The sequence below is a fragment of the Saprolegnia diclina genome (assembly GCF_000281045.1).
Source record: "Saprolegnia diclina VS20 unplaced genomic scaffold supercont1.38, whole genome shotgun sequence".
Taxonomy (NCBI): Eukaryota; Oomycota; class Saprolegniomycetes; order Saprolegniales; family Saprolegniaceae; genus Saprolegnia; species Saprolegnia diclina.
Window position 1 is genome coordinate 150985 of NW_008246105.1, and position 17203 is coordinate 168187.

At 59.4% G+C, this 17203-nt stretch overlaps 6 protein-coding genes across 7 annotated transcripts; 3 read left to right on the forward strand and 3 right to left on the reverse strand.

The window, feature by feature from the left end:
• The first annotated feature begins 57 nt into the window (after positions 1-57).
• On the forward strand, positions 58-4259 carry SDRG_10883 (hypothetical protein). The gene is made up of 19 exons (XM_008616898.1): positions 58-310; positions 352-437; positions 481-586; positions 685-749; positions 797-948; positions 992-1158; positions 1217-1415; positions 1463-1676; positions 1718-1969; positions 2021-2147; positions 2191-2312; positions 2362-2658; positions 2708-2914; positions 2972-3209; positions 3251-3352; positions 3399-3562; positions 3608-3741; positions 3789-3944; positions 3992-4259. The coding sequence occupies exons 1-19, from the start codon at positions 85-87 to the stop codon at positions 4146-4148; spliced, it is 3171 nt and encodes a 1056-aa protein (XP_008615120.1). The 5' UTR covers positions 58-84; the 3' UTR covers positions 4149-4259.
• SDRG_10884 (hypothetical protein) lies at positions 4202-5674 on the reverse strand (the record flags this gene model as incomplete). Its single annotated transcript, XM_008616899.1, has 8 exons — positions 4202-4381; positions 4425-4650; positions 4701-4843; positions 4895-4989; positions 5038-5068; positions 5124-5301; positions 5351-5482; positions 5532-5674. 8 exons carry the CDS (start codon positions 5672-5674, stop codon positions 4202-4204), a joined length of 1128 nt encoding a protein of 375 aa, XP_008615121.1.
• Positions 5675-6192: 518 nt separating this feature from the next.
• SDRG_10885 (hypothetical protein) lies at positions 6193-7457 on the forward strand. The gene is made up of 3 exons (XM_008616900.1): positions 6193-6488; positions 6533-6831; positions 6881-7457. Exons 1-3 carry the CDS (start codon positions 6204-6206, stop codon positions 7395-7397), a joined length of 1101 nt encoding a protein of 366 aa, XP_008615122.1. The 5' UTR covers positions 6193-6203; the 3' UTR covers positions 7398-7457.
• SDRG_10886 lies at positions 7360-12834 on the reverse strand (the record flags this gene model as incomplete). Of its 2 annotated transcripts, none has more annotated exons than XM_008616901.1 (34): positions 12722-12834; positions 12576-12674; positions 12439-12531; positions 12285-12380; positions 12133-12234; positions 11991-12083; positions 11852-11947; positions 11714-11809; positions 11555-11665; positions 11409-11510; positions 11278-11364; positions 11146-11235; positions 11002-11097; positions 10859-10954; positions 10707-10814; positions 10556-10660; positions 10418-10510; positions 10255-10368; positions 10110-10211; positions 9977-10066; positions 9835-9933; positions 9680-9787; positions 9534-9629; positions 9398-9484; positions 9254-9352; positions 9094-9207; positions 8951-9046; positions 8817-8909; positions 8661-8765; positions 8509-8616; positions 8166-8464; positions 8023-8112; positions 7720-7975; positions 7360-7672 (listed from the first exon to the last, which is right to left on the reverse strand). In XM_008616901.1, exons 1-34 carry the CDS (start codon positions 12806-12808, stop codon positions 7442-7444), a joined length of 3837 nt encoding a protein of 1278 aa, XP_008615123.1. In that variant the 5' UTR covers positions 12809-12834. The 2 variants fall into 2 exon arrangements, with proteins under 2 accessions (XP_008615123.1, XP_008615124.1); XM_008616902.1 differs by having other exon boundaries at positions 7442-7672; positions 8817-8906; positions 12722-12808.
• Positions 12835-12933: 99 nt separating this feature from the next.
• On the reverse strand, positions 12934-13773 carry SDRG_10887 (hypothetical protein). Its single transcript, XM_008616903.1, has 2 exons — positions 13417-13773; positions 12934-13366 (listed from the first exon to the last, which is right to left on the reverse strand). Exons 1-2 carry the CDS (start codon positions 13739-13741, stop codon positions 12987-12989), a joined length of 705 nt encoding a protein of 234 aa, XP_008615125.1. The 5' UTR covers positions 13742-13773; the 3' UTR covers positions 12934-12986.
• Positions 13774-14596: 823 nt separating this feature from the next.
• Positions 14597-16663, forward strand: SDRG_10888 (hypothetical protein). Its single transcript, XM_008616904.1, has 3 exons — positions 14597-14666; positions 14726-15603; positions 15647-16663. Exons 1-3 carry the CDS (start codon positions 14655-14657, stop codon positions 16437-16439), a joined length of 1683 nt encoding a protein of 560 aa, XP_008615126.1. The 5' UTR covers positions 14597-14654; the 3' UTR covers positions 16440-16663.
• The last annotated feature ends 540 nt before the right edge of the window (positions 16664-17203 follow it).

Sequence of the window (17203 nt, forward strand, 5' to 3'; positions counted from 1 at the left end):
CCGATGACGCAAACAGGCGGTGTTACAAAACGGGTAGGTCCCCGTACTCGGTCCACTGGTTTTGTTTGGCTGCAGACAGGCGACATGACGGCCGAGACGACGCCGACCAAGACGCCCAAGTCGCCAGAGCTCTCGGAGCCGGAGCTGGCGGCGCTGCTCGCCAAGCTCAACTTGGACACGGGCGATGTCGTGCTCTTTGACCGCAAGTGCCACCTCATGAACGCCTACGGCATGATCCTCTGTGAAGGCGCCAAGATCTTTGGCCAAACGCGCTGGGACCACAACGGCGTCCTCTACAAGACCGACGCCGGTACGTGCGTGCACGCTCATGCTATGCTCACCTCGTCCTAGGCGAACTCATGTTTATGGAGGCGTCGCTCGCTGGCGTCAAGCTGCGCCCGCTCATCGACCGCATCCGCCACAGCCGGTCGTACGAGGTCGACCACTCCATGCAATATGAGCTCACGCTACTGTCCACAGGTGCGCATCCAGAAGCTCGAGGTGCATCGCACGCCCGAATTTCGCCAGCGCGCAACCGAGTTTATCAACAGCATCCTCGACGTCCCGTATGAGAAGCGTGTCCACGGTACTACCTTTGGGGTTTGCACTTTTGAGATTGCACTTTTGAGTTTGCACTTTTGAGTTTGCACTTTTTGAGTTTGCACTTTCTAAAACGATGGCTAGTGATCTTTAACGCGCAGACGCTCGTGCCGGCCCGGGTCGAGCGTGAAAAGCTCTACCACGACATGGTCGATGGCGTCGTCGACCGCCATTTTCGCTCATGCCATGGAAATAGGTCGAACGGCGCCGGCAGATTGAACAACTCGAAGAAGATCTGGCGCGCCGCGCCAACATGACGTCGTTCGAGCGCAACTCGCTGCGCACGGCGCTGACGCGGCTGCGTGAAGAGCACTCGGCGCTCGTCGAGACGCTCGACCACACGGAACGGTCGGCACGTTTGCCTGCATGCGGCTTTACATGATTCTGGTAGATCGATCTTCGAAAACCAAAGCTCGCGCGCGACGCCCCAGAGTGTGTTTTGCTCGCAGCTCGTCGCTGCGTTCTACCAGCACCTCGGGCTCCTCTTGCCGTACCCCGCCGCCAACTCGTACGTCCCCAAGCACTTTAGCGCGACGAGCGACTACATGAAGCTCCAGAGTACGCCCTATGAAAAGTGGTCGATGTGTCCCGAATCTCGTATGTGTTTTGTGCGTAGACGCGGCGTGGCTACCTCAGATCTCATTGCGCGAAGATGTGGCGGCGACGACGGCGGTGATCGAAGCAGCCCACACGCACGTGCCGCCGCCGCCAGAGGCCATCGTCAAGATCGTCCGCGCGCTCCAGCGGCACTCGCTCTTCCACTCGTTCTCCGAGTCGGAGCTCCGATCGATTGCGAGTCGCTTCCGGCGTCAGCAGTACGCGACCCCGCCTTGAGCGCGAGTGACTTGACGTTTTTGCATAGGTACGCCAAAGGGCAGGTTGTCTTTTACCAAGGCAGCAGTGGTGACTACTTCCACATCATCGAGCAAGGCGAGTGCGACGTGTACGTCGACTATGCGACGTTCCGACACCAGACGCCGACCGAGACCACGCGAGACGCGACGCCAAGCGGCGTCCACCTCCGTCGCAACATGAGCCGGTCGTTTAGTCAGCCATCGACAACAGCCAACGAGCAGGTGCGCCATGACGGTTGAGTTGCATCGTCAAACATATGTAGATCCTCGTCGCCACCAACGGACCGGGCAACACGTTTGGTGACTCGGCCCTCATGTACCACACGCCCCGTCGCGCGACAGTCAAGTGCCAAAGCGACGTCGTGACGTACGCACTCGACCAGGAGGCCTTCTCGGCCATCGTGTCGTCGCATCCGACCGCGCAAAAGTCGCTCAGCGAGCGTCAATTTCTGCTCGGCGCACTCAAGACGCACCCGCTGTTTGCGGACCTCAACGCGCAGGCGCACGCCGCTGCCGTCCGTTCAAACATAAAAATATCAAGTTGATACTAACTGGTATCAATCTAGGTCCGGCAATGTTTTCCGCTGCGATTTGCGAAAGGCACGACCATCATCCAGCAAGGCGACTGCGGCGACTACATTTATGTCATTGAGAAAGGCGCGTGTGCGTTGACGCGCGCCAAGCCCGACCAAGGTACGTTTGCTCATTTTGAATCTCAAACTCAAAAACAGTCTAGAGACGCCGGTGCTGGATCGTGTGCTTGGCCCAAACGACTCGTTTGGCGAAGCAGCGCTCTTGTACAACAGCCGTCGCGGTGCCACCGTCACGGCCCTCGACGACTGCAAAGTGTGGTGCATGGTATGTCACCCCTTTTTGTCATTTCGTCATTGGCGATCCCATGGGACAGGACCGCGCGGCGCTGCTCACCATCAGTCAAAGCGGGTCGTCGGCGCTGCATCGTGTCTTCAACGACGCCGCCAGCGTGCACACGTCGGACGGTGCGCTGTTGACAAAAAAGGATTTTCTCGACCTTTTCGGGTCCAATAATGGCCGCGACACGGCGGCGCTCGAGACCGCTGCGTCCGTCCTCTTCCCCGGCACGAACGACGTGGCCAACTTTTCGCAATTTGCCAACTTTCACATGTGCCTCGAGGCGTACGGCGGCGCGCGCGGCAACCCCCTTTTGGCTCAAGCTCTCTTGCGCGTATTATCTCGGCTTACCTCGATGTACCCTAACCCTCTCCACTGTCTAGTCGGTCCATGCGCACATGCACGACGACGAGTGGACGTCCGCAGTCTTCAACGCGACGTCGGACATCAACTATACCGACTGCGTCGATCTCTGTCGCCGCTGGATCGAGGCGCCCAGTTCGCTCTCGACGGCCGCGCGCGACCTGCTCCAGTCGCTTCACCGCGACCTTGGCGTCGTCGAACGGCTCTGGAAACAAACGTCGTTCGAGGTACTTAACGCTATTTGTCTCTCTTGTGCCAAGCATGCCATGTTGATACGTTGATAGACGGCGATTCGGCGCCGACCCAACTTGACGACGTCGTCGGCGCCCGACGGCCCCGTGCCCTTCCGCACCAACTCGTCGATTGGCTACGTGAGCGCCGCGATTCTCGCCGGCATTTGTGCCCGCACCGTCACAGCGCCGCTGGAGCGCTTGAAGCTCTTTCGACAGGTGCGACTGTACCCGTCGCAGCTACGCCTCGTCCAGAGCTGGGCGCGCATGGTATCAACAGCGGGGCTCCAAAGTACGTAGCTTTTCTCAAAAGCAAATGCTCAAACTTGGCAGGCTTGTTTGCGGGCAACCTCGTTCACTGCGTCAAGATCTTTCCGTCGTTCCCGCTCAAGCTCGCGTTTTGCGACATGTACCGCCAGCAATTCGAGCATCTCGGTGCGTCACTTTTTTCTTTCAATGTATCAAGTTGGCATGGGGATAGGCTTGCGCTCGGAAGTCAAGAACGTCGTCGCAGGCGGTTGCGCCGGTATCACGGTCAACAGTGTCGTGTACCCACTCGACGTGCTCCGCGGCCGCCTCGCGCTCCAGCAGGCTCTTTCGCCCATGAAGACGTACGCCACGTCGTTCGACTGCCTCCGCAGCATGGTACGCACATAATCAGTCGATAGTAGCGACTAAGTCGGCGACTAGGTGCACACGGACGGCGTCGCGTCCCTCTACCGCGGCTTTGGCATTTCGACGATCGGGTCATTTGTCTACATTGGGCTCAATTATGCACTCTACGAGTTCTTCCGCCCGGCCATGCTCCTCGGTGGCGACGACGGGTACATCTCTTTTGCGCTCGCATTGCTTGTCCTTATTGCGTAACTAGCTTTACGTCGGACGTCTCGCGGTCGACGCTGCCAGGGCAAATTGGGTGCGCGGTCGTGGCGTCGCTCGGCGCCCAGCTCTCGACGTTTCCGTATGACGTCATTCGCCGCAAGCTCCAAGTCCAGGGCGACTGGCTGCCCGGCCACACGTTTCCGACGTACACAACGCTCTCTCGATCCATGTGCCATCAAATGCGATGTGTAGGTACTCGTCGACGTGGCACTGCATCAAGGAAACGGCGCGCGAGACGCCGTGGCGCGTCGGTGGCTTCTATCGCGGCCTTGTGCCCAACATGCTGCGCCTTGTGCCGGCGGCGACCGTCTCGTTTGCAGCGTATGAAAAGCTCCGCGACGACCCGTAGAGTATCAACTTGATACACTCCATTGTTCATATCAAAACGAGAGATCTCGACACTTAGTGCACAGCGTCGTAAAAGAGGCTGCTGAGGCCGTAGCGAATGCCAAAGGCTAGCGCACAGCAAAACACTTGAAACGTCAGGAGGAGCACGACCAAGGTGCGCTCGGGCATTGGGCCAAAGACGACGAGGAAGAGGTTGAGCACCGTGTAGTTGCTCCGCGTCGACTCGGGCGTGATCTACAAAATGCAGTGGAAAGGGTGCGGGACAGCGAGAAGAGACCGTGGACGGCTCGAGGTTGCCGGTCGCAGCGTTGAACTTTGGAAGGCGGTGGCGCGGACACGGCACGAGCTTGACGAGCTGCGGCATCGAGTAGAGGAAATTGAGAATTTGGGGCGCGAAAAACAGCAAGAGCGTCTTGGAAAAATGCCCCAAAATGCCCGCGACAGCAAACGTCATGCCGGCGTAGTAGCAAAAGGTGTCGCCCACAAACACCCGCGACGGGTACCTACGACGACCCCTTTTGAGTAGGATGATTGCATTCGAACGAGGACGTACCAGTTATAGCGGAGCAGACCGAGCGTCGTGGCGAGGAATGGCAGCATGAGCACGAGTGAAAAGTAATGATACTGATCGCCGTCGTGACCGCGGTAGATCTGAATGACGTTTTGAATCACAACCGCAAGCCCAATCACAAACGACTAGATGGACGACTAGATCGAATGGTGTTGCCACGATTTCCGTAGACGTACCTGGCCCGCTTCGAGGCCGTTGATGCCGGCATAAATGTTGATGGCGTTCGTGCAGAAGACCGCCATCATGCCCATGTAGACATAGTAGATCCAACCTAAACATTCAGAATGAGCGTATTCTGTGCTGGAATCGACGCACGGACCCAGATCGATGATTTCGCCTTGCGCCGAGACCTAAGAACCACAAGGCGCATCGTGAGCGCATGTTGCTACAGTGCGCACGACACACTTCGAAGAGGAGCGAGAGGACGCCATGGAGCGGGCTCGACTCGGCGATGAGGCCGCGAAGAGGCTTGGGGATGACGACGGCTGTTAGGCCCGAGTAGTGCAACAGCACTGGAATCGTCGCTAGCGGCGGAAAGAGCAGTTTGTGGCGCCACTTGAGATCATGCAGATCGTCCCAAAAGCTACGCAGTACGAGCCGGTGACGACGTGGCGTAAGGCGAGGCGCTGTACCCGAGCACGATCATGGCGGTGATCGAGGCGATGCCCCAGCGCATGCTCGACTGATGCGTCTCGATGAAGAACGTGAGGAGCGTCGCGAGGACGACAAAGACCAACCCAGAGACAATGCCCAGCGCCTCGGGGCTAGCACCATCGCATGAGACGATCGAGGTTGAGAGGGTCATGGACGTACATGGGCACGTCGCCCGCCGGCGTCCCGCGCTTGCAGAGGTCCTTGCCCGTGAGCTTAGCCGGTAGCTTGGTCTTGACCTTCTCGATGAGCACGGCGACGGCCACGTAGCCGCCGGTGCAGACACCGCCCAGAAGCGACCACATTGCAGTGAAATGACTTGTGGCCTCGGATTGGCTATCATAAAAATATGGTCGCTACACAGTACATTGGTATGAAAATTTAATATTTCGAAAAGAATCGAGCCACCACACGTGGCAGCACGAGGCGGCAGCCCGTGGCAGGGTGACCGCCATACGACCGTCGGGTCTGCGTGCAGCGGGAGAACCTAAAGCGCAGAACCGCACGCACACACACAGGCAGCGCCCAATACGTACGCTCCGTGTCGTCGTTCAGCGGCACTAGGTCTCTGCGCTGCCATAATACCAGCAGCAGTAGAACCAAGCACGTTGGCAAGAGGTGCGCCGTCATAGACGCGCGAAGCTGACGCGCTGGGCGCTAGAAACGCCTTCAAGTTCAGCGGAATGCGGTCCATCAGGCGAGATGACACCTTTGGGCGTAGTACGTTGCAAGCTGCGCGCCGTGTGCACGAGTAAAACGTCCTTGAACCTACGGGTCCAAGGAGTAAAAGTCGTTTTACGTGGTTTTACGTTCGTCCGGCATTCTTTAACGTGTATGTCCCGCGACGCCTTTGTGGAGCTCTTTACCAGCTTTGTCCATGAGGCGCAGACAAGCGTGGGCTTTGACACGCCTGGCGCCAGCGTGCTGCTAGCCAAGGCGCGCGTCGCCCTCGAGCCGCTCCGCGCTACCTGCCACCAGGCCGCGGACGACGTCGCGCAGCTCGAGCAGCGTCTATCGCACCGACTCGCGCACGACGGCGACGACCGCCGCCGCTTCTTGGCCATGGACCGACAAGGAACCGGCTTTCTCAGCTACGATGACTTTCAGCGCGCCTTGGATGTACGCGCACTCTGTGGCGCAGCGGCTTGACCGGATGTATATAGCGCCTCAACCTGCCCACCGACCCTGCGACCGTGGCCCGGCTGCTGCTCAAGTACGACCGCAGCGGCCGCGGGTACGTCAATTACACGAGTTTTCTGCGACTGCGCCGTCTTTCGGAGGCCCCTATCTCGACGTTGCACGCTGCGCAGGCCCAAGTGCTTGCACTGCCGTGTCCGTCGTCCGACGACCTCGCCGAGCTCGAGCGTTGGCGCCACGAGCGCGCGATGGCCCGTCTCCGCACCAAGCTCTACGAAAAAAGCACGTCATTGCGTCAGCTGTACCTGCACTTGGACAAGGACCGGTATATGAGCCGTGTGCACACGGGCTCGAAAAATCTGACAGGTTGGTAGCTTTGGCGCCGTCACCGTCGACGAGCTGCATGACGGGCTGGCCTCCATGGGCATTCTTCTTGCCAAGCCCGAGCTCGACGCCATTGCAGCACACTGTCCCACTCGACACGGCATGCTCGCTCTCGGCGACTTTTGCCGGCTTGTCGATGCCCTCCCAGACGAGGCACGGAACGACGACGCGATCTGGCCTACAAGCTTCGCTCTGCCCACGCCCGCGTCAAGGGACGAGGCCCGAAGAGTACCTCAGCACACGACGGTGCTGGACGACGTGGAGGCGGTACGCGTGCCATTGGTCGCGGACCTCGTCGCGGAAGGCAAGACAGCGCGGGCGCTCTTTGCCGCGCTCTGCGATCCGCAAGCGCATGTGATCACGGTCCACTCGTTGGAGAGAGCGCTAGCACGACAGCAGCTGCCCATACCCCCTCGAGATGCGCTCGTGCGTCTCGTAAGTGCATACGACAAGACGGGCACCGGATCTCTGGCGCTGCACGAATTTTTGCCGCTGCTGCGCCCGTAGGCTGCCACGTAGCATGCAACTCGGTGTTATCTTGTGTAACGTCGCTACATGTCGATCTTGTGGATCGAGAAGAACACGGGCTTGGCCTGGCGGCGGTCGAGCAAGCCGTTGAGCCCGAGGAAGCCGCCGTCAATGTCGCAGCAGACGGGGCGCGCGACAACGCCGTCGGCGCGCGTCAGCGCCGGCAGTGTCACCCAGTCCGTATTGAACGACTTGCGTAGACGGTTGGCGTCGGCGACGTGCACCACAATTTTGTCGTCGCCATTGCGGACAGGCTACAAGACAGCATAGTCATTGGACTAGTGCAACAGGAAATGCGTACGTTGTTTGCGCGGTGGTTGGTCAACGCCACGTGCATCTCGCCTTTGGAAAGCACTTTGGCCGACGCGTCGCGGAAGCGCGGCTGGAGGCTGAGCACATGGTTGCTACCCGGCGTCTTGGCGTTGAGCGAGTACAGTTGCTGGCTCGTCGGCACGCAAATCGCACACGTTTCCGGTGCGACTTGCAGCACAAACTCGTATGCGTACTTGAGCACTGTCTTCTTCTCCTTGGCCATCGCATCGCTGCTCCGCGGCTTGCTACGCTCGAGATGAGATACGACATCAGCTATGTTAGCGCCGTGTACATGACAAAGCGCGCCGGAATGAACGCGTCGCGCGTATTGTTGTTCTCGAGCATCTCGGGGCCCGGCACGACCAAAACGTACTGCACGTCCCTACACACCGATCGTCGTCAGAACCTCAATTTCTCGCGACTCTAACGTCGTACGGCTTGGTGAGGTCGGTTTCCAGGGCCCCTTTTCGCCACGGAAGAAAGCTGAGGGGCACACTGGCCGCGTCCGCCTTCTCCTGCTGCAAGTGGAGCTCAAACGTGTCGCCAAAGAAGAGGTCGGTCGTCTCGAGAAGACTCCGCAGCTGCTGCAACGCCACGGACGTCGACTCTTCGAGCATATGGAGCGCGGACGCGCGCTCGTTATTGAGCAGCGACACGTCGCAGCGGTGGCGCAAAAGCCGCTCCGCAATGTCGGGCAGGTTGAACTTGATGGCTTCCATGAGCGGTGTATAACCCTATCCACTAGTTGTGAGCTAAAACCATATAAAACCGAGCGCACGTCGTGGAGCTGGGCGTTGAGGTCGCACTCCATTTCGCGCTCAAACAAGGTGTCGAGCAGCGCCGTGGCTTGGGCGCGAATGATGTAAAAAAGCGCAGTGGCCCCCGTCTAGACCCATATATGTGCGCCTCCATGGCAACGTTGCTGTCTACCGTGTCGGCAGGGCGCAAGTCGCAGCCTTTGGCCGTCAGGAGCTCCTTTGCCGACGCCAAGCACTTCGACTCGAGCGCTAGCATGAGCGGTGTCTGCTTTTTGTCCTAACAACAAAGGAAAATGCAGACATGTTGTCATGAAGACATGCTCACTACATGCGTCTGGTCGTTGAGGCGACACCCTGCCTTGATGAGTCGCTCGACCCAATCGACGTCGTCGACAACGAGGTGCAGCGCCGACTCGTTCTTCTACGCAGCGCATGAGCTCACGGTGCGCAGCGGGTGTCGACCTGGTTACGGATCGTGACGTCGGCTTCCCGGTCGACCAAGAGCTGCGCGACGCCGCGTAGACGGTGTCGCAGCACATGCAACAGCGCTGTGTCTCCCTACATCGGCCTTGGCCTTTACGTCTGCAAACAGCAGGCTGACGCACCGCCTTGTCTTGGTGGTTTTTGTCGACGCCGTGGGACAAGAGCTCGGTGGCCATTGCGATCGCGTCCGTCTCGGGGCGTACGTGGACCACATACCACAGCAATGACTCCCCCCGCTAGCCAAACGCGTCGATACAAACGCAGCATTTCGGACCAGCGTACGTTGTTGTAGTACAGCAGGTTGCATTTTTTGTCCATCAAGAGACGCGCAACGTCCGGTCGGTTGCAACGTAAGAGGTACATAAGCGGCGACTGCCCGTCCTACGGAGAGCATGCACGACGCGCTCGCTGCAACTATCGTCGAACCTCGTCCTTGGCGTCGACGTTGCAGCCCATCTCTCGCAGCTTGGCGACCGTGTCCACGGACGCAAAGAAGAGTGCCGATTGCCCCAGCTACGGACTTGATGTCAGCTCGCGCAGCGCAATTGCTGCTGCGACGCACCTTGTTGCCGCGGACGACGTCGCACTTGCGCTCGAGAAGAAGACGCACAGTCTCCGTGCGGTTGTTTTGCAGTGCCAGCATCAGCGGCGTGTTGCCCTAATCCACCATGCAATTAGTGGTCGTTCGACTTCGGCATAGCCGCTTACATTTTGCGTCGGGTCGCGTACGTTGATGTCGCAGCCTGCGTCAAGGAGCCGTTGCACCATGGCCACGCTGGCACTGGCGGCCGCCTGGGACAGCGCCGACACGCCTTCCTACAAATATCCCTCGACTCAAAGCCGCTAGCCGCAGAGGAGCAAACCTTGCTCACGGCCGTGACGTTGCACTCGAGGTCGATGAGCGCCAAGGCAACGTCGTCGCTCGAGTGATCGAACGCCATCATGAACGGCGTGCGTCCGAGCTACGCCATGCGTCGTCCAGCGCTGCCTCTCGGGTTCACGCACCTTATCTTTGGTGTCGACAGGACACCCGCGCGCGACCAGCGTGCGAATGAGCGCTGGTGTCGACGCCAAGAAGAGCGCTGTTCGCCCATCCTACGCCACTGTCGTCCTCGTGGCGATGAGATAAGAGCGATACCGTCGCGGCCAGTGTGACGTCGGTCGTCGGCGCCGCCAGGAGCAGCTCCACCACATCCTCCCGCGCATGTGAAAGCGCGAGCATGAGTGGTGACTTGCCGTCCTGTACGCGATGATGAGCCAAGAGACGCAACGACTTGGCGTACGTGGAACGTGGCCGCCTGCGCGTTGAGGTTGCAGCCGCGCTTCCCGAGCACCGCGACGACATTGCTCGGCGTCGTCGACGAGGCGCACGCCGCCAGTATCGGTGTCACACCGTCCTAGAAGCGACGCTATGTGCTGTTTCTATTGCACGAGTAGGCAGCCAACGTGATCGGGCAAGTCGACACTCGCGCCGCGTTCGAGAAGCGGCTCGACCAGCGTTGGCTCGTGGCGCACGGCGGCCATGAGCACCGTTTCTCCCTGTGGGATCATGACGAATTTTACGATCGTACTCGCATGACGCACCGTCGTCGAGAGCTGCGTGTTGGGGTTGGTACCGAGTGCGAGAAGGTGCTTGGCGATCTCGACGCGGTTCGTCTCGACTGCACAAAAGAGCGCATTTCGGCCCATCTAGAGGGTACCGTTGAGCGCGCAACAGCAGTGACATCAAGCAGACAGTGTCGGTGGCGGCCAGCGACGCCGGTGGGCTCTGCGTGAGAAGCCGCTGGAGCACCGCATCCGTCGCGTGGCGCTCGAGCGCCGTCATGAGCAAGGTCTTGCCCGACTACACAGATCATCCGACCACGAGCGTCGTACTGAACAGTGTACTTGGTCCTGACGATTTAGCATTCCCGACGACGTCTCGAGGAGGAGCGCCAGAACGTTCTCGTCGGCCAACGCCATGTGCAGCGCACTCTCGCCTTTCTACCATCCGCAGCATTTCGTTTGTCAGCCAAGACGATATTTTGTACGTCGTTGCAGCGCTCAGTGTCGCACTGCTTGGCCAAGAGCGCTGTCGTCATTGCTTCGTGGCGGTGCCGGAGCGCTAGCATCAACGGCGTGTTGCCCTAATCCCATCCCAATTCATCATTTGTTTGCATAATGCAACGTCGTACGTGGCGATCGGTCGCGTTCACATCGACACCGTAGCCGAGAAGCGCGTCGAGCGTGGCCACGTCACCGGCGGTCACAGCGTTCAAGAGCGCCTATGTCACTCCGAGGACGAGGTTCTTTAGAGTCTACTGTACCACGTCGCCGGCGCCGTCGTGCTGGAGCAGCAAGCGCACGACGTCATCCTTCTGATGTTGGATGGCCAGTGAGAGCGGCGTCGAGCCCTACGTAGCAATGGGATAGGGTTCAACATCGCCGCGTCACCCACGTCTTTGGCCGCGGCGCTCGCACTGCAGCCCTCGTCGAGGAGGAGCGCGACAAGCTCCGTGTCGCCATGCAGCACGGCTGCCCATAGCGCCGACTTGCCCATCTATGACACCGTGAAATGTAAAGTTGACAGCGGACGACACGGACAGGATCGGGCGCGCTGAGGTTCAAGCCCTGTTCCGCCATCTTGGTCACGACAAGCTTGGCCACGACGTCGGCCTTGTGCGCCAGCGCGACCGCCAGCGCCGTCTGACCGTTCTAGCCAGCAAGGAAATACCGTCGGATGTCGTTGGAACGAGCGCGTACGGGGTCCGCACGACGTAGGTCATAGCCATGCTCGAGAAGCGTCGCTGCCAAGCTGTGGTCATGTTCGAGGGCGTAGTTCCAGGCGGAGCGTCCCGCCTACGGGTCGATAGACGGACGGGGCGTTCGCTGCAGGTTTACCTTGTCGCGGCAGTTGACATTGCAGCCGTTCTCGAGCAAGTGCAACATGAGCGCCGCGTGGCCGTTTTGAATCGCAGCCATTAGGGGCGTCGTGCCCTAAGGACGAGGTTGAGAGACAGAGTCGTTGGTCGTCGCGTACATCGGGCCCCGGGGCATCCATGTCGCAGTTGAACGTGAGCAGCAACGACGCGATGTCGACATTGCCCGTCATGGCCGCAAACAACAGCGGCGCCTACGCATAATAGCATCATCGCACTACCTTGGAAGGGCATAGAGCGCACGGTGCCCGCGGCCTTCCAGTCCAAATCAGCGCGCGCCGCCAGTGCTTCGATGACGCGCCGCTGCGACTTGCCAATCGCTGCCGACAGCATGGTCTTTTGAGCCTACTCAAGTAGATGCTCAGATAGAAGCATGCACGACTCGAACGTCAGACCTTGTTGCGCTCGTTGATATCGCAGCCGCGTTCGATGAGGTAGACGGCCACATCTTCGTGGCCGGCCTCGATGACCCGCAACGCCGCGGTGCTGCGCTACAGTAGTGACACACGTGCGTCACGCGATGGTTTTGTCAACGCAAGAAATGGCAACCTGAGCGTCGCGCGCGTTCAGGTTGATCTTCTTCTCGACGAGGTGCGCGGCCGCCACGACCGACGAGGCGAAGAAGAGGGCCGTTTGGCCGGCCTAACCAAGCTCGCTACGTCCACGGCACTGCCTCTAGGTCGCACCTGGTTGCGACGGTTGACGTCGCACGCCGCCGTGAGTAGCTGCTGCATGAGCCCAATGTTGTTGGCTTGCGTCGCCAGCATTAGCGCCGTGTGGCCATCCTATGCAAACAGTTCTCGTATCCTGTCATGGGATACAATCAAGTAACCTTGTCCTGGGCGTTGAGAGAGACGTTCGGTGCGCCCAAGAGCGCACTCACATCGCTTCCAGCTCGGATCGCGTCCAAGAGCTCCATCGTCAAAAGTCCGTAGTGACCCTTCGTTGAAGCCTCTGTAACCGGTTTTGGCGCGCCAAGTGGCGTGTGTTTAGTCATATTTCCATTGTCCATACATTTCAACAGTATAAAATGGCATATCCAAGTAAAAGACCCAATTTGAAGACATTCATTCACAACGTTGTTCGGTTTCACAATTCTAGTCGCGCCACTTGCTGTGGCCCTTGGCCTTTTTGCCCTTGGCACGGTTTTTGGGCGTCGGGCGCGGAGCCGGCTCGGGCATCAAGTAGCCATCACAGCCGGGGACACCGTACGAGCACACGTGCGGCGTCGACGTCATCGGGACACCCTCGCCGTCGTAGTCGTCCGGCAAGAACTGCGCCTTGGCCTCCTTGGGCTCCTCGAGCGCCTTTGTAAACGGACACTGGTTGCTCTCGGGGTCGATCTTGAGAAAGCGCAGTGTGCGACTGAGTTCGTCGTCTTCATACCACGCGAGGCCATGGCGGTTGAGATACCCGGACCGCAGGAACATGAGGACGCGCTCCATGTGCGCAGCGCTCCAGTCGACAAAGAACGAACCTAATGCACACATCTGCTCGATCCTTGCTGCTCACAAGACATGTACGTACCGTCGGGCAAGGCTGCGGTCTCGCGAAGCTCGTGGAAGAACGAGTCGTCGCATTTGAGCAGCGTCTCCCACGTCGTCTCGAGGTGTGTGCCGCCGACGTTGAGCCGGACTGTCGTGGTGACGGCGGGCGACGCGGTTGCGTTCATCGATGGCGCATCACGAGGCATCTCGATCGTATAGCGGGTCACGGGTGAAAGACCCTGCAGCGACCACGAGAACCATGCGACAAGGCCGGCTGCGACCACGTAGCCGCCGTGCTTGAAGCGGCACTTGGTCGTCGGCGTCGTCTCCTCGACACACGGCGTGGCAATGTGCACGAAGCCCATCGTTTGCTCGCAAAGTCAAAATGGAAGTGGGCCGCTGATGTTCGAAACGTGTCGGCTGAAAAAAGGCGGCAGTCGGGGGTTTTGAAACACCTCCGAAGCGGTTGGCGCTCAATTTGGCACTGCAGCACAAAAGGCAAACGTCTCGCAAGTGAGGTCGGTCGATGGCAGACAGTGTTTTCGTACCCGCTGTAGGTCGCCTAACTCTAGCAGCACGACCTTCCATCCTCCGCGTCCTCGCAACAGTTCTTGGGACGTAGTCGCCGTTTCGACGCCTGTCTACGCATACGAGGCACTTTCGCGGTAGATGCGTCAAGTGTAGCTGCAAGTAGTGCTGTGACAGCAGAGTAACCTCTTGTGAGAGACCGTTTGTGCTCTAAATATGCCCGTGGCTGCTGCGAGACTTGGTGAGTGAGGTCCGATATGATCGTTGGGGTGTACGTGCACCGTCCTTGTTATTTGTGATCTTGACGTGTGCCATACACGCGGTCGATATGCCCAACCTGCGCCAACCACTTTGGACCAGCGCTTATGCAAGTGGCGTCCCAGCCCTACGTTCGATGTCAAGGAAGGTAGGGGCGGTGTAGTATAATTGAGAAGAAGCTTTGGCTGACGACGGTGCATTATTATCAGTAGCATCGATCGAGCAGCTCGCCCCTAAAGCTAATACGAGTTGGGCTCAGGTCGGTTGCGATCTTTGGATTTGGCAACTTCAACGTGGTCGTGACACGCGGGGCGTCCGCCGTCCTTCCGGATAGTACATTCTGGAATTTTCCCCAAATCCCTTGCATTTCGACCGAGACGCGTCCGTGATTGGCCAAAATTCGGTCAAAGTGCTCTTATTGGTCAAAAAGGTGACGAGAGGTCGTGACCAAACGGTGGAAGCATCATGTTCATTTGAGATTTTGTCGGCAGTATGGCGAGCGAAGTACGTAGCCTCCGTCATGGCACCGACGCATGAACCCGCTCCTCATGGCGCAAGCGTAGGCGGAGCAGTGGAAGGCCAAGGGCAATGCTGCCCTCTCGGCCAAGAACAACACGGAGGCCATCGAGTGCTACACCAAGGCCATCGCGCTCAACGGGAGCAACCACGTCTACTACTCGAACCGCAGCGCGGCCTACTTGAGCGACGACAAAGCCGAGCTCGCCTTGAAGGACGCTGAGGCGTGCATTGGCGTCAAGCCCGACTGGGGCAAGGGCTATGCGCGCAAGGGCGCGGCCTTGCACTCGCTGCAGGACTATGATGCTGCCGTTGCTGCGTACAAGGAGGGTCTTACGCACGAGCCCAACAACGCTGCGTGCTTGAGCGGTATTGAAGAGGTGGAGAAGGCCATGGCGAGCGCCACGAACCCCCTCGCCGGCGCCTTTGGCCCCGACATGTTTGCCAAGCTCGCGATGAACCCGCGCGTGCGCCACCTCCTCAACGACCCGGACTTTGTGATCAAGCTCCAGGAAGTCCAGAAGAACCCGTCGAAGCTCAACGAATACATGGGTGACCAGCGCATGATGACGGTCCTCGGCGAGCTCCTCGGCATTGGTGGCATGATGAACCGCGACGACGAACCCGAAGCGCCCCCGGCTCCGAAGGAGACCCCCGCGGCCGCCAAGCCCACGCCGGTCCCCGAGCCTGTCGTTGTCGAGGAAGACTTGACGGACGAGGAGAAGACGGCGCGTGCCTCGAAGCGTGCGGCCGAAGAGGCCAAGGCGCGTGGCAATGCGTTTTACAAGCAGAAGCAGTTTGCCGACGCCATTACGTGCTACGAGGAGGCGATCGCCAAGGACTCGACCAACATGTCGTACCTCTCGAACCTCGCGGCCGTCCGCTTGGAGCTCAAGGAGTACGATGCGTGCATTGAGCAGTGCAAGTACGTCGTCCTCTTGGTATCCATTACGCTCATCTATGTACAGGAAGGCCATTGAGGTTGGCCGTGACAACCGCGCCGACTATGCGCTCGTGGCCAAGGCCTACGTGCGCATCGCGACGGCATACATCAAGCAGGGCGAGACGGAGGCCAACCTCTTGGCGGCGATCCAAGCCTACGAGAGCGCGCAGGTCGAGAACCGCACGAACGACGTTGAGAAGAAGCTCAAGGAGGCGACGCTCAAGCTCAAGAAGGCCAAGGAGCTTGCCTACCTCGACCCGGTCAAGGGCCTCGAGGCCAAGGAGCTCGGGAACGAGCACTTCAAGAATGGCTTGTTCCCCAAGGCTGTCGAGGCCTACACGGAAGCCATCAAGCGCGACCCGACCAACCCGGTCTACTACGCCAACCGTGCGGCGGCGCTCACGAAGCTCACGTCGTTCCCGGACGCCAAGGCGGACTGCGAGAAGGCGCTGGCGCTCGACCCCAAGTATGTCAAGGCGTACAGCCGCCTCGGTGCGATCCAGTTTTTCATGAAGGAGTACCACAAGGCGATGGAGTCGTACCAGAAGGGCCTCGACATTGACCCGACGAACGCCGAGTGCCAGGACGGTCTCCGCAGCGTGCAGAGCAAGGTGCAGGCCGGCGGCAACGACGAGGAGCGCGCGGCGCATGGCATGGCCGACCCCGAGATCCAAGCCATTTTGCGCGACCCGATCATGCAGCAAGTGCTCAACGACTTCCAGACGGACCCGCGCGCCGCCCAGCGCCACATGCAGAACCCGGGCGTCATGGCCAAGATTGAAAAGCTCATTGCCGCCGGTGTCCTCCAAACCAAATAAAGTGTAATGTCATAGGACCCCTTTGCCCCTGCTTACCACATGATGCATGAGGACGGGCGATGGTAGGGCAAGTTGACCAAGCGTCGACCCATCAGCGCAGTCACCTTGTTGGTGCCGTTGGTAGTCGGCCCAGCGTGAGTCGGGAAAAGTGTACCTGCATCGCGTGTTACATGTTGTTACATATTCCGCCACCGCGAGGTGCACACGGTTATAACAGCGTTGACGCGTCGTTATCGAACGTTGGAATGTTGTCTAACATTCCGTAACACCGTCTGGTTGGCGCTGTCGCGAGGGTTACTCACAGGTGGCCAGACGCTTTTGGATCGCCCAAGTCGGCGCCACGCCGTGCGACATCCATATTCAGTTTCACAGGTTATTCAATCCTCGAGTATAGCAGAGCCAAGTCCAAGGGTACGATATCAATGACAATAATGTCTTATTAGTCACAGTCCCTCCATCACTCACTCGGCGCAGTTATCCTCCTTGCTTCCGAGTGCACCGCGTGCCTACCGGCGAGCTACCTGCCCCGTCGACCGCCTGCATTAAGCATCGCAGCTACAGGCAAACTGCGGCTTGGCGCCAAAATCACACGGGCCAACGCGAGCAGCGACGTCGCGCCACGGATGCGTCAGGGTTCATGGCAAGATGGCAAGTGTACCAAGCTTCTCCAAGATGGCACGTACCCGCGTCGATTGGCCGCCGTTATGACGCCACCTGGGTCAGCGACATGGTCGCAGACGACCGATGCCTTGGCATGGGCAAAT

What these genes read in the sequence shown, in the direction of transcription:
- SDRG_10883 (XM_008616898.1), top strand. Translation starts at nt 85, where the DNA reads ATGACGGCCGAGACGACGCCGACCAAGACGCCCAAGTCGCCAGAGCTC. An exon ending in GCCACAGCCGGTCGTACGAG is followed by an intron (nt 438 to 480) that starts GTCGACCACTCC and finishes TACTGTCCACAG; the next exon opens with GTGCGCATCCAGAAGCTCGA. An exon ending in ATCAACAGCGGGGCTCCAAA is followed by an intron (nt 3,210 to 3,250) that starts GTACGTAGCTTT and finishes CAAACTTGGCAG; the next exon opens with GCTTGTTTGCGGGCAACCTC.
- SDRG_10885 (XM_008616900.1), top strand. Translation starts at nt 6,204, where the DNA reads ATGTCCCGCGACGCCTTTGTGGAGCTCTTTACCAGCTTTGTCCATGAG. An exon ending in ACTTTCAGCGCGCCTTGGAT is followed by an intron (nt 6,489 to 6,532) that starts GTACGCGCACTC and finishes GGATGTATATAG; the next exon opens with CGCCTCAACCTGCCCACCGA. An exon ending in CTGCACTTGGACAAGGACCG is followed by an intron (nt 6,832 to 6,880) that starts GTATATGAGCCG and finishes ACAGGTTGGTAG; the next exon opens with CTTTGGCGCCGTCACCGTCG.
- SDRG_10888 (XM_008616904.1), top strand. An exon ending in GCGTGCATTGAGCAGTGCAA is followed by an intron (nt 15,604 to 15,646) that starts GTACGTCGTCCT and finishes ATCTATGTACAG; the next exon opens with GAAGGCCATTGAGGTTGGCC.
- SDRG_10887 (XM_008616903.1), bottom strand. Translation starts at nt 13,741, where the DNA reads ATGGGCTTCGTGCACATTGCCACGCCGTGTGTCGAGGAGACGACGCCG. An exon ending in GACCGCAGCCTTGCCCGACG is followed by an intron (nt 13,367 to 13,416) that starts GTACGTACATGT and finishes TGTGTGCATTAG; the next exon opens with GTTCGTTCTTTGTCGACTGG.